At 39.3% G+C, this 13,484-nt stretch overlaps 1 protein-coding gene across 2 annotated transcripts in view; it reads right to left on the bottom strand.

Moving 5' to 3' along the window:
• EGFL6 (EGF like domain multiple 6) overlaps window positions 4,274-13,484 on the bottom strand; it is a 44,825-nt gene continuing 35,614 nt past the window's right edge. The window contains exons 10-13 of one of the 2 annotated variants that reach the window (XM_021410458.1): window positions 11,467-11,560; window positions 9,379-9,465; window positions 7,415-7,680; window positions 4,274-6,195 (exon numbers count right to left, since the gene is read on the bottom strand). In XM_021410458.1, the coding sequence (XP_021266133.1) occupies window positions 6,100-6,195; window positions 7,415-7,680; window positions 9,379-9,465; window positions 11,467-11,560 (543 nt within the window). In that variant the 3' untranslated portion in view covers window positions 4,274-6,099. The remainder of the gene's footprint in view (window positions 6,196-7,414; window positions 7,681-9,378; window positions 9,466-11,466; window positions 11,561-13,484) is intronic. The other variant, XM_021410466.1, reaches the window with a different exon arrangement.

The following is a 13,484-nucleotide window of genomic DNA, read 5'->3' on the forward strand; positions in this document are numbered from 1 at the left end:
AGACTATAAAAGCTAAATGAGAGGTGGCAAAAGTTCAGACACTCTTTATTATCATGGCTGAATAAATTGGTTTGCTCAGAGTTATGGAGCAGGCTCTAAAAATTTATTGTAGCATTTCCTGCCTAGGAAGAATTAGATCACGTTATTCTTGGAAATCTAGAAGGCTAGGGGTGATTAGTTATGGCACTGACTGATGAAGAAGGACCACCCCCAGAGGGGCTGCTGTTAGGGAAAGGATGTTACTTGAGTAACAGAACAACAGCAACTGGCAGAGAGACCAGTACTACAAACTGGTGAAGCTGGTTGTGTGGAGGGCTTCTATCAGAATGTTCTGTGGTGGTTTTAAAGGCTTCTTTCCAGCTGCTTGAGTTTCCATGTGCATCCTGTATAGCCAATATGTTCCTGCCTTAGTCCGTCACTGGCAGGAGATGTCATGTCTTTGCAATTGTATCTGTCTCCCAAATCCAACAGACACTAGCCAGATGAGGCATGTCTCCTGACTGGGAAATGTAAATCAAAAAGAAGACTTTCAACGTTGCATGCAATTTGGGTAAGAGCATGCAGTTATATCTATCTCTGCATAAAGCTCTCAAAACCATTTCCATCTTGTGTAGAATGCAGCTGGGATAGCAGGAAATGCAGAACACAATATTTTCAAAACGGCTTATTTAATCATTGAATTGGTTGATTCAGATACCAAGCCTTGTAGTAAAAATTTGGTCAGAGAGCAGTAAGGGCAGGCAGAATATTATACCCCACTGTATTCCTGAGTTCAAGGTTGCAGTCGTCTCTTCTGTGCATTTCTGCCAGTGTTGAAAATCAAGGATACCTTAGAGGAGCTGCCTCCTGTTTGAAGGCACAGTCCTGTCCTCTCTGTGCATTTTCTCTAGTGATGGAAGGTGCAGAACTTAGAATGGGGTTGATGCCCATACACTGAACTGTGTTACATTAATGAGGGATATTTCCCATCTATTTCCATTCTCTTCGATGTCAGGAGTAGCAGTACACAGTAGGAGTACCATGCTGTGAGGAAGACCTAAAATTTAATTACTGGGAGGATCTGTGAAGAAATTTCTGAGAGAAGCAGCGGAGTCTCACAAAGCCATCTAGGTGACTTAGATGCCACTTAGATGTTAACAAGGTAAGTATGGCTCAGGGTACTTAACTTGAGATAAATAGTTGCCATTCTCTGTGTCCTTTTTTTCTGTCCACTGCTAACCATTCTGATGTTGTTTAGTCAAAAAATTGTCTTGTGAGCCCATGGGTCACTGACTTATACAGCGATCTTGAAACGGTAACTGGATGTTAAAGAAGGGAGCTCCCAATTGTGATGACCATGGATAAGTCCATTGAATCTCCTCCTGAGGGAATCAGCAAGTAAATCAACTACAAAGTAATCCTTTGTTCTACCATGGCAGGAGATGGTGGACAGCAACACCAGTATGGGAAATGGCTGGATAGGCCTCTGAGCAGCCTGATCTAGCTGTAGTTGTCCCTGTTCATTGCAGAGGAGTTGGAGTAGATGGCCTTCAAAGGTCCCTTCCAACTCAAAAAAATTCTATGATTCGATGAAAGATATATGGGAACTGAATGTGAAGATGGAGCATTTACATGCTTTTTGCATTTTTCAGTGCAAGTGAGAATTTCAAAGGAAAATGCAGTTATTCTCAGATCATTGTCCTTACAGGTAATAGCTAGTTCAGAACCCCTGGCTATGTAGATATAGTGATGATTATTTATTACTAGTTGACTACTTTGCAGTCGCCCACAATTAATTTTCCCGTCCTACTTCGTAGCATTCAGTATCACAAGATTCTTTGAAGGCAGCTTTGGGTTTGACACTCTTCAGCAATGAAGGTAAGCTTTGTCACCTTTCTGTTCACATTTTCACTGACCATTTTCAGTAGCACTGTAGCACGAATCTTAGCACATCACAGAATTGCACAGAATTGCAGGGCTTTGAAGGGACCTCAAGAGATCATTGACTTCAACCCCCTGCTAAAGCAGGTACCCTACAATAGGTGGCACAGGTAGGCGTCCAGCCGAGTCTTGAATATCTTCATAGAAGGAGACTCCACCACCTCTCTGGGCAGCCTGTTCCAGTGCTCCGTCACTCCTACCATAAATGAGTTCTTCTGCATGTTAGTACGGTACTTCCTGTGTACAAGTTTTAGGCCACTACTCATTGTCCTGTTGCTACACACCACCAAGAAGAGGTGGGCCCCATCCATTAGCCTCCCACCTCTCTTTAGATATTTATAAACATTTATCAGATCCCCTCTCAGTCTTCTGCTCCTCAGGCTGAATAGACCCAGGTTACTCAACCTTTCCTCATACGGGAGATGCTCCAGACCCTTAATCATCTTTGTGGCCTTCTGCTGGATTCCTTCTAGGAGATCCCTCTATTTTCCAAACTGGGGAGTTCAGAACTGGACACAGAAGTCTAAATGTGGCCCCACCAGCACGGAGTAGAGGGAGAGGATCACCTCCCTTGAGCTGCTGGCTGTGCTCTTTTTATGCCAACGTTGGGTTGCAGTTGGGTGATTCCACATGGGCCCCATTACCTCTAAAAATAGTGACTAAATATTTTAACATTCTGGCAGTTTCCAAGAAAATTTTCAGAGCAAATTAAGACTGTTGTATGTTTACATCCTGAGCAAGAAGGTGGTATCAATGCATAATTCACCTAAGTGCATTTTTGGCTTTCTTGAGTGTATTGTTACTACTTCTTTTTATCTGTTTAGGATAATATTAGTGCTGGGGGAGATAATGGGATTTTGGTTGTTATTGTTCTTTAGGAGTTTATTGTTCCCGTGCATTTTATGGCATGTATTTATCAAAGCTTTTTATCATAATTTTATCATTTTGTTTATCATCATTTATTAATCATTTTATTTTGTCACACTTGGATTATATCTGTAACTTCTGCTTTTTTATGGTATAATTGTGAGCTTCGTCATTTTTTCAAGCGAGAAGCCAATTCCTGATGCAGAACACAAAAATGTCCTGCATCAAGCAATCACACATGGCTAGGAAACAATAAATAAGTCAGTCAGAACATAGAGATTTAAGGTTATACTATGATTGGCTTGAGATCAAAGTCCAGATTCTGACCGCCTACTTCAGTCACCTAAGTCACAGCTAGTGACTTCACTCCAGAGGTGTCCAGTTCAGTCAACAGACCTTGGGCATCCAAGCACCAATGTTCCCTATACAGCCAGCAGAAAGCAGGAGAGTTGGAAAATCAGTTCCAGAAGATTTGAAGTGCTTGAACAAGCGGCCAGCTTTGCTATTGTCTGTGTATAGAACAAACAGCAGCAAATTAAATGTACCACCTCCTCTGTACTATGAAAAATGAGGTTGCTATCTGCAAACTGCCTCCTGTGAGTAGTTCCTGCAACACTGTGACTCCCAAATTCTGCCTGGGAATCATTCAAGAAAGTACTTAGAGCTGTGCCATGACAAAGCATGTCTGTGGAGCTACTCAGCACTCCTCCTCACTATTTGGGTTGTTGGAGAAGCACCGTCTTTGCATGGAAATAAAGAGAAGCACACAAAGGAAAAAGAATGAAACAATATTTTAAGGCAAGTTAGGGAAATGTTATTTCGTTTAACACAAATCAGTATTTGCGTGGGCATCACCAGTATTTTCTTGCTGTTTATCTTTTCATGAATATATTTAATGAATTTCTTTGCATCCAGTACATGCAGGTTTATGTTTCTATCTCAAAACATTCTAGCAATTACAAGCTAAATATGAGTGATAATCAGTCGTCAAAACTATCTCTCCATTATCTTCATCTTTATGATCCTTAAAAATTGCAGTGGGGAATCCTTATTTAATGAATGAAAACAACATCTGAGAGCTACAGAATATGTTAAGTTCTCAATTGCAAGCTGTAAGATAATTGTCGTGTGGGAACGTGCCTTGGCCCTTTCATAGATTCAGGGCTGACAAAATGAATGATCTCCTTTAATTCTTTTGGCAGTTGAAGAAAAGTGACTGAAACCTTTTGTTACGTAACATTCAGGATTAAATGATCACATCTGTAGAGTAGTTTTTGAAGGATGTATTTTAGATATAGGTAATTAGCTAGGGTTTTTTTCCTACTATCCTGTGGGCAGACTGCTACATCCAAAGTTCAACATCAGACTCGGGAGCTGCAAATGATACCATCAATGTTTGCTGCTGCACTAATGGGATTTTTACAAATGTCAATAATGGGATGTATTTTGTTGCTTCTGCAGAAGCCATCTTCAAATGTATTCACAGCAAAAAAGGTTTCAGTTTTGCTCTTCACATTTTGTATTAGAATTATGATCTGCTGCAATGCAAGCTAGCTTGTGTCTGACAAACCATTGCAAAGAAATAAGAAACAGCTCTTCTACAGAAAGCTTGACAGCAGTTATTGCAGACTTTACTCATTCATGCAAAATCATTTTCTAACTTGTTCCATGAAATGCAAATTCTTTTTATATCTTGTCTTTTGGGTGGAATGCAATTGTGACAGTCATAATTCATAGGAGGCTATGAGTTAACCAACAGCAAATAAACGTTGGCTCATCTGGCTCCATATCACACCACATTCATTGTTTGCTCTCTATTCTTTGCGTATTGAGCAAATAGTCTCTAGATGTTATGCTTACACAGGCAGAATCTATCCCAAAGCAAGTATAGAGGATGAAATCATTTTTCCATGCCAAATAACTGCACACATAAGAAATACCTAGCTACACTGTTATTTTTAAGTTACATTTTGTTTGCTTTAAATACATATTTCAAGTGTATTGTTTGTGCACTGGTTCTCAAGTTTGCATAGAAGTGTAGAATTCTTTGGCTTTAGGGGCACTGCGTACGTGTGAACTATTGCTGTTTGAAGCTAGACACAGAATTTGATTTTAATAAAACAGACCTTTAATCTTCCCCGTTTCAGGCATCTCTGTCTGCTTGAGATGCAGATGTTAGCCATTTTCAGAAGAGATCACGAGGGAGAAGACGGTCTTTTGCCCACACTTTAGTCATTCAGCTTCTTTTCAGAAAAAGTGGAACCTGGATTCCAGACCCTCCTTACACATGTATGTACATACATGTGTGTGCGTAGGCATACGTGACAGGGGGTGGCAGGATGTCAGCTCCTACTTTGTGGGAGAAGATTCTGCTTCCCTCTCCGTTCCTGGGGACGGCGTGTAGTCTCTATCCATTTCGCTGGAGTCTGAAGAACATGAAGGGTCTTGCAAAAAAGATGTATCTTTTTGACTGTGTTAAGAATGAGCCTTATTGTGTGGTCACTAAGCCATCCTGTCTACTGGAAAATGAAAATGGTTGTTTCATGCTTCTGTGGGGTCAATAAGGTCTGTAACCAAGCAGGAACCAGTTTGCTCCTGAAGGCCAGTTCACAGTGTGAGGTTTCTTTTATTTTTCAACACCGGTTGGTAACATCATCTCTATGTGATGCACATTAAATGCTTATGAAAAAAAAGTGGATCCTTTCTAAACAGTGATTTGTGTGACTCAAAGACACTGATGACAAATAAGATATTCTGCATATTTTATTAGCAATTAAAATATTCCTCAAAGACATGACTCCACTTAAAATTTAGCTCTGTGAAGACTGGAAAAAAACTCCTCCTCCTTCTTCTTCTTTTTTTTTTAATAAACTTAATATCTACATACTAAGTAGGAAGTTAAAATTACATTACCAGAAGTAGCAACATCCTCTTAAATACTGCTTTATGTTCTTGTGAAGCAGAAAAAATGCAGTAGAAGACTTAAGAATAGCCTTGAAAAGAGCTTTAAGGAATGAAAGCATACAGAATTCGTAAAAAAAGCTAGATAAATATTTTAATGCCTAGGAAACCCTGACCTTGAATGATAAAATACAGTAGTGCTACATTCAAAGCATGTATTAGATCTAACTCATAAAAAAGTGTGCTCTGCATCTTGCATTTGTCAGTTTTTGTTTGCAATGCTGCATTAAGTTCAAGGCAGTTTTTAAATTTATGCTTTCATTTTTTTATAATGAAAATGAATAAAAAAACACTGCTAGTAAGGCAAATATTAAAAATAGGGTTAAATCCAGCATACTCAAATATTGATTCTCAGGTCTCTTCTGGGCACAGACCAGGAACTAGTATAACATTGTCCACTCCAATTTCTCCAGTTTTGCCCTTCCCACGTTCTGATTCAAAGGTGATCTGTCACAAGAAAAGAGATATATTAACAGTGAAAATGTAGTTTATCCAACCATTTAGTGCCTCTTAAAGTTAAATAGTTTTAATGCTATATCTGAGGAGTGTTTTATCATAATCCAGGAAAGATTTAATGACTCAAATCCTTGCAGCTTTTAGAATTTTAGTATTATATATTATTTGAACTAGGCTGATAATCCTCTGCACAGATTTACAATACCAAATGGATTCATTTAATAAGATTGCTTATTTTCATTGTACAAAGAAAATGCAAATTGAGTGAAATCCCATTATAATAATGTGGCGTTATTACTGTATGTGATGTTAGCACCCTCCATTTCTCAGAGACATCACAACTGTTCATTTTCTATCTATTTGGATCCTTAGTGTTAGGTTAGGTATGTGGTAAATACATATCTTTCTATCTACTATATATATAGTAGGTTACTAATTATAGTTGCAGTACTACACACATGTAGTAGATTCATTTTTATCAGTAGAGTGACTGGGGTTTTATTTTATAGTCTGATTCTTATTTATGTAAGGGTTCTTCTATGTCTTTCTGGCAGTGCAAAAAACTTTGAAAAGATCTTATATTTCCTTTATCCTTCCCGTATTCAATTGTATATATAACCCTTAGCCCTGCTCTGAAAATATTCAGTCACATAAATGAGAATCAGGCTCTAGAATTTCAAGGAGAAACTTGCTGAAGCCCTTATTGAGGCAGTTTTTAGACAAATATCAGGGCACAGTGTTCTCTGCTGGCTAAGCATATCCTGGTCTTATGGTGATTGCCCAACCTTGATTATAAATGATGTCTCTTTTTACACTAATGATCTGTCTTAATATGGCTTGAGAGCATCATTTTCTATGATACAGGGATAATTTTCATTTTCCAAGCATATACTTATGCCTCCTGTTGCAGGGAATAATAAACAGAGATTTCGATTGTTTGTGATAATTGAAGATCTGATGAAGTTTTTACAAAACGATGGGATTATTCAGCATCAGTGTCCTAGCAAACTGGAGTAACTCAGTTCTGAAATTACAACCACATAATAACTTTCCAGCCTTCTAAAATCTGTACTCCTGATCCCCATTTCAAAACAGCCTTTCAATTGCAAGTATATGATGCCTGCAAAACATTTGGTAGAACACTTGAGGATTAGGAAAAAACCTGTTGTGTTGGCTATAGTAGCTGCGTTATAAATTGTGTCAGACTTACACTGTTAGTTGTTTCAGTCCCCTGCAATATTTCTACTTTTCCAGTTCTCCACCTTTCATCTTTTCCTTTGTCCTGCTCCCACACAGGAGCAGATTTTTTGTTGGCCAGGAACACTCGAAGTTTTCCCACTCTTTCGCCAGCGAGCCGATAACTGAAAACCAAGCAGTAGCTGCTCTTTGGGTTGAGGTCAGTCAGGAGAAGTTTTAGGCGGCCCATATCCTTCTTGTGACCCACAAAGGCTGGAACAGCCATGTAGTACCCATCACCTTATTAAAAAAAAAAAGGAAAACGCAACTTTAATGGGCTTGTGCTATTTATTAGCAAATTGAAAGCAATTTTGCTAAGAAAATAAGTAGAAGCTCTGTTACTTGAATAATTTAAAATCAGACTGGAGAAAAGCAGCAGGGACTATAATTTTCAAGGAATAAACTTTCACTGTTGGAAGTCAGATCAGTTTACAAAGGAGATGAGTTCATATTTCACTGGCAATTACAGTCATTCTTCCTTGCATTGCAATTTTCTGTACATTTCGAAGGAAAATCGTCTCAGTTTTTCAAATGCAATAGCCTGAAACATAGTGCTGTAACTCTCTAGTCAGACCATTTCCAGCACCTGAGCTAGCTCAATACTCTCTACACTCTCCTCTGCAGTGATGACAAACTCATAAAGGAACCAACAGTTTATACCCCAAATCCCAGAGGAACAACAAAATGAGAGAGACACACAAAAGGATAAAGGGATGAAAGAACTGGGTCCATAAATAGTCATAATCAGCAGAGCTTTGGTTGTGAAAATGGAGTGAGGACAGGGTAAGGGCATCCTGAAAGCTACACGAAAGAGAAAGGTGCTGGGGAAAAGGATATACATGGAGCAGGAGCAAAGAAAGACTGAGATGTAAAGACTATGAAGGAAGAGGGAGAGAATGTGTATGTTGAAACTGGAACATGTGGTCCACAGTATCCACTGGTTCTACTGTAACATCTTCTGCAATGTTTCCTGTGTCACAAGGGAAGACAACAGAACCACAGAATAGTTTGCATTGGAAGAGACCGTCCAAGATCATCTACTTCCAACCTCCATGCCACGGGGGAGGCAGCTTTTACTAGATAAGGTTGCTCAAAGCCCTGTCCAGCCTGACTTCAAACACTTCCAGGGATGGGGCACCCACAGCTTCTCTGACCAGCCTGTGCCAGTGCCTCATCACCTCATCATGAAAAATTTCTTCCTTATATCCAATCTAAATCTTCTAGTTTAAACCCATTGTGTCTTGTCCTATCACTATACTGCCTGATAAGAGGCCCTCCTCATCTTTCTTTCAGTCCCCCTTTTAAGTACTGAAAGGCTGCAATGAAGTCTCCCTGAGCCTTCTCCAGGCTGAACAAATCGTTACTGGTTTCTGTTTGGACATTGAAGTGTTGACTGTAACTCTTCTGACATGGCCATCCAGCCAATTCTTTGTCCATCTAACAGTCAATCTATCAAACTTATATACTTCCAACTTAGTGGCAGGAATGTTGTCAGGGACTGTGTCAAAGGCCTAGCAGGAGTCCCGGTAGATGACATCACCGCTCCATTCTAGAAGGCAATCAGATCAGCCAGGCACAGTTATCACAGTTCTATGTCTAAACCATGTGAGCGGCAACATTCTTGCATCCATCTAAATGGTAGATATGGTTAAATGTTCTACCAGCCTTGGAGAGACACAATGTGTAACTAATAAGGTTTCACCTGTTTTGCAACTTGCAATTCCTAACAGTTATTTCAAATCCTTTTTCTCATCTTTTGGTTCATTTGTACTGAAATATATTGCTATGTAGCAATTGCCACTGGAAAAGCAACTTCCACTCTCAGCCTTCTCTGCTGCCTTGATTAATTCTTGATTCTATTTCTACTCCACTTCCCCCTTTTTTGGAGAGGATAAGACATCAAATCACAGCTGAGCTAGAGGGAAGATGTTTAAATACCTCTGTCTCTATCAGCAGGATTCCAGTCAAAGTCATCATTAGTATCTTGTTTCCAGTCGCAGACTCCTCGACTGAAACTGCAATCAACTAGAAAAAAAATTGGCAATAGAGGCACACAGATAAGAGAAGCATTACATCTTAAGTACCGAGAAAAATAATTTCCTCTTTATTCACCTAGTTGTAAGTGTATAGATCATTCTAAAATTATCCCCAATTTTGACTCAGACAGTGTTGACTTAGATTAATTTGTAAAAGAAACAAAACATTCAAATTTATGTAGCAATTCTTTCCTTAACTCACAGCAATCTATTGTGTCTTTTTTTTCTGCCAGTCTCCCATGTGCACATGATTTCACATGCTATGACTTCTGTATACTGAATGCCTGCTGATTTCCAGGTGTAGTCTGAGATGTCAGTTTTTAATTTGAACATCATAAATGGTTTGGGGTCTGCAAATTTTCAAGCTCTACTCTTTTCCATATGTGCAACTACACTGCTGTAGTCGCTTCAGCTGAGATGCTCAAGCTTTAGTTCTTGCCATTAAAAAAAAAGAAGCTAGCCTCCCATGAGAGAAATCTGTTGCTTCACACTCAATACACATGCTATATGGTGCTGGGAGCAACCCAAATGTTGACCTTTAGAGCACACTGCAAAAAATGTATCATCCAGAGCATACCACAGCCTTCGTGACCGTGCAAATGAAAATATAATCATATAATTATATATTAACAAAAAAATAAGAACTGTGCAATGCCAGCATAACACATCAGGTTAATATGTCAGCCATCTGAATTTCCCCAGAAAGAAGAATGAATTCTGGTTCTTTGCATGCATTTTATCATGAGACAGAGAAGTGTTGTACATGGCATTTAATGAGCATTATTATATAAATCCAAGTCTCGTTTCCAAATCTACTGCTCTCTGAATTGGAGAAAAAAAACATTATCTCATACTGAATGTCAGCCATCATATTTGTCTTTTTTTTTTAAAGCCTGGGAAGCACTTCTCCATTGCTTTTGATTGAAACCTACCTTGGCCTAAAATGAATCTCAGATACAGTGAATCCGAACATTACACCCCCTGCCCACTTAGCTGTTAACTCCACAGAAGAATGCTGCTGTCCTACAGTTGCATTATTTCAGTGTGATCTCCTAGTTTCCTGTCTTGGATTCTGCTTTTTCCTTGGCTCTCATGATTCTCCAAAGACATTTTTTTTAGCTTCTTGCTATCTTTGCCTATCTCAGAAAGGTTGCACAACTTAAAATCAAGTTGTTGCATCACAGAGGAACTGTTTCCCACCAGGAGAGAAGGTGAGAGTGCCCTGCTTGCACACTTTGCTTTGACCTGAGATACACTGCAGTCTGTTGTAGTTGCTAGAAGGCAGTGCAGTTTTCTGCCTGGAAATGTATGAAGTGGCTTCCTAGGTCATGGCCAAAGTTTAACTTCTATGCATAAACTGACTGGTTTTGAGCCGTGTATGCTGCCATCTGATTTTACAACCATTTTTTGACGTGAAAAAAACAAAGTATCATCTTACTCTGATATCCACAGGACTTACTGATGAATTGGAACCTATCATGAATTTATAGACAGGCTTTTTAAGATTCAGGATAAATATTTATTCAGTCTCGTTCAAGGGAAACTGAAATCAGGACAAAACCCAATAAAAAATGGCTGAAGGGTTTGTAGCACATGTTTGTGTGCTATGCAACATTTCTCTAACATGGTTTAACATTAAACATCTCTAACATTAAATATGGTTTAATTTTATAGATGACAAAAATGAGTTCATTTTTTTCATGAGTCTGAAATAAACATGTGAAATTCACTTGCAAGTTAAGTTTCCATGTGAGGGTACCTTCTATACACATCTTAGAAACAGCTAACGTATGCTTTGAAAAGAACACAAGAACAGGTTGTCACACTGGAATTGGTGAAATGGTTTGGTCACATACCATCTCTAAACGCTCACTGAGCTTTTGTTGTATGTTAAAGACCTCTAACTGGTTCTGAAGCTTAGCTGATACAGGTTTTCAAGAAAACACACAATATGCAATAAAATAAATATTACAGAATAAAAAGAATCTACCTTTGTGCTCTTGTCTTGTCATCGAAACTTTTCTTTGTGCCAGGAGAGGGCCAAAGGCAGCTGCTTCTTTACTCTGGGGAACTGGTGAAAACAACTTGTCAAGTGCCAAATCATAACAGGAACAGAAAATAGAACTTTATTCCTCTACACCAATTACAATCATTCGTTTAAGTAATTCAATGTATGTGTTTTTCACTTCTCCATCAAACTCACATTCCTAACACCAGTTAGATACAAACTCTGAATATTAAAACTTCCTTTAAATAGCTAATTCCCTCAGCACTGTGCCTTCTAAGATGTGGGCAAGTGAGTGGCAAGGGTTACAAAGTCAAAAAACTTTGCACATGCTCTTTCTTCGGCATGATCTGTTTTCTCACATGCAAAATTTCAGCTACTAACTGAAATACTTGAGCTACAAGAGATGATAAAGACAATGATGTGAACGCTTGGCAGCCAGCAGGAAGCTCAAAACATGGGTAATGTGTAAGGCTTTGTAAAAGCCATAAATCTGGGGAATCAAAGGCCCACATTGTGCTATCTGTGCTGCTGTAATGGGAGCTCCAGGAGATGGTTTTTCTGAAGCTGTACTTTCTCCTGAGGCACACACAGCCCTCATCAGTTCCACTGGGCACATGCAGACTTAATTGGCTCATCTTCCTGTTGGGAAGGAAAGGCACAGCAATCACCCTGCCTCTTCCTCACTCTCCTTGCCACAGCTGGCAAGCACAGCCTGACGTTGGAAATCATCAGGCTTGGTAGAAACTCTGGAGAAAGCTCCAGTTTTTTTCCAAAAAAACCCCAAAAAAACCGCAAAAAAACAGCTGGTTGACTTGTCCTGTGCCAAACTGGAAGTGTCAGTACAGCAGCAATGAACGTTAGGTGCATCCTCTACAGTATCGGCCTAAAGGAGGTACTTATGCAAGGATTGCTATTTTTTAGCAGCAGCCTGACAGAGGAAGGCAAAACCTCTTGGGTCTGATAAGCTACAAAGCTAGCAAACTCTTATTTTCCATGGATTGTCAGCCTGGGTCCTAAGTACTTTTCAAGTTCTGTGGTTAAGCTTCTTTTATATTATTCTAAGTGGCAACTAGAGAAGTGCACACTAAAAAAGCCAGTGGTTTCAAATTCTTTGTGTGGTGTCTGTGTAAGTAACTAATCACAAATAAAGTGATGGGAAGACATGCTTTCACTGGCAGAGGACTCTATCCTTTGCAAACACATATACAGATGATACCTTCGATATATACATATATACCTTTGAAAACAGAAAGAGCTAGATGTCCCATTTTAGAGGAGAGAGGGAGGATCCTTTGGATTACTGCTTACAAAAGGTGTTCACAAAAGCCCAGCATAAGAAGTTCACTTTTCAGCCATACCACATGGGCAGCAGCACTAAGAAAAGCTCAGGCTTCCAGGTGATAGGAGCTATGGAAATCAAAATTACATTTCCCTACTCAGTGCAGTATCAGTCATGCCTTTAGGAAGCTGCAGATGCCAAGTATTTTAAAAGTCGTCATTTTCATATGTATGCATGTTTTTTTCAGAGGGGAGTTCAATCCAGTTTGTTCCGTGAGTTCCACTTACCTATGGATTCCCATCAAAATACTCCAACATGCTTGAAGTCGTAAGCACATGCTCAATATTAAGAACACGTTTACAACCCACTGCAAACCAGAGTCTCCCAGTACCATAACGAATATGCCATTTCTTAACTTTGTTTCTCCTTCAAAACTGTCAAAAAATTGTTCTTTATGTACACCAGAGAAATCACACAGCAATGAAGAGGCCCTGGAGGCTGTTCCAAAGGGGCCAATTGAGCCAAGAAAGGAGACTCCTGGGATCTTACAAGCTTTCTGATGAACTGCCAGGAGCTTGTTCCCTCTTGTTGCCCTTGCAGCCTTCTCCTCACCCAGAACACTGCTTACATCACCTAGATAATATTCTTACTTAAGGCAAGGATTAATATATCTTTCTCCAAATTAATCTATGTCTACAAATACACATTTACAAACAGGCAC

This window comes from Numida meleagris, chromosome 1 (genome assembly GCF_002078875.1).
Source record: "Numida meleagris isolate 19003 breed g44 Domestic line chromosome 1, NumMel1.0, whole genome shotgun sequence".
In the NCBI taxonomy this organism is placed as follows: Eukaryota; Metazoa; Chordata; class Aves; order Galliformes; family Numididae; genus Numida; species Numida meleagris.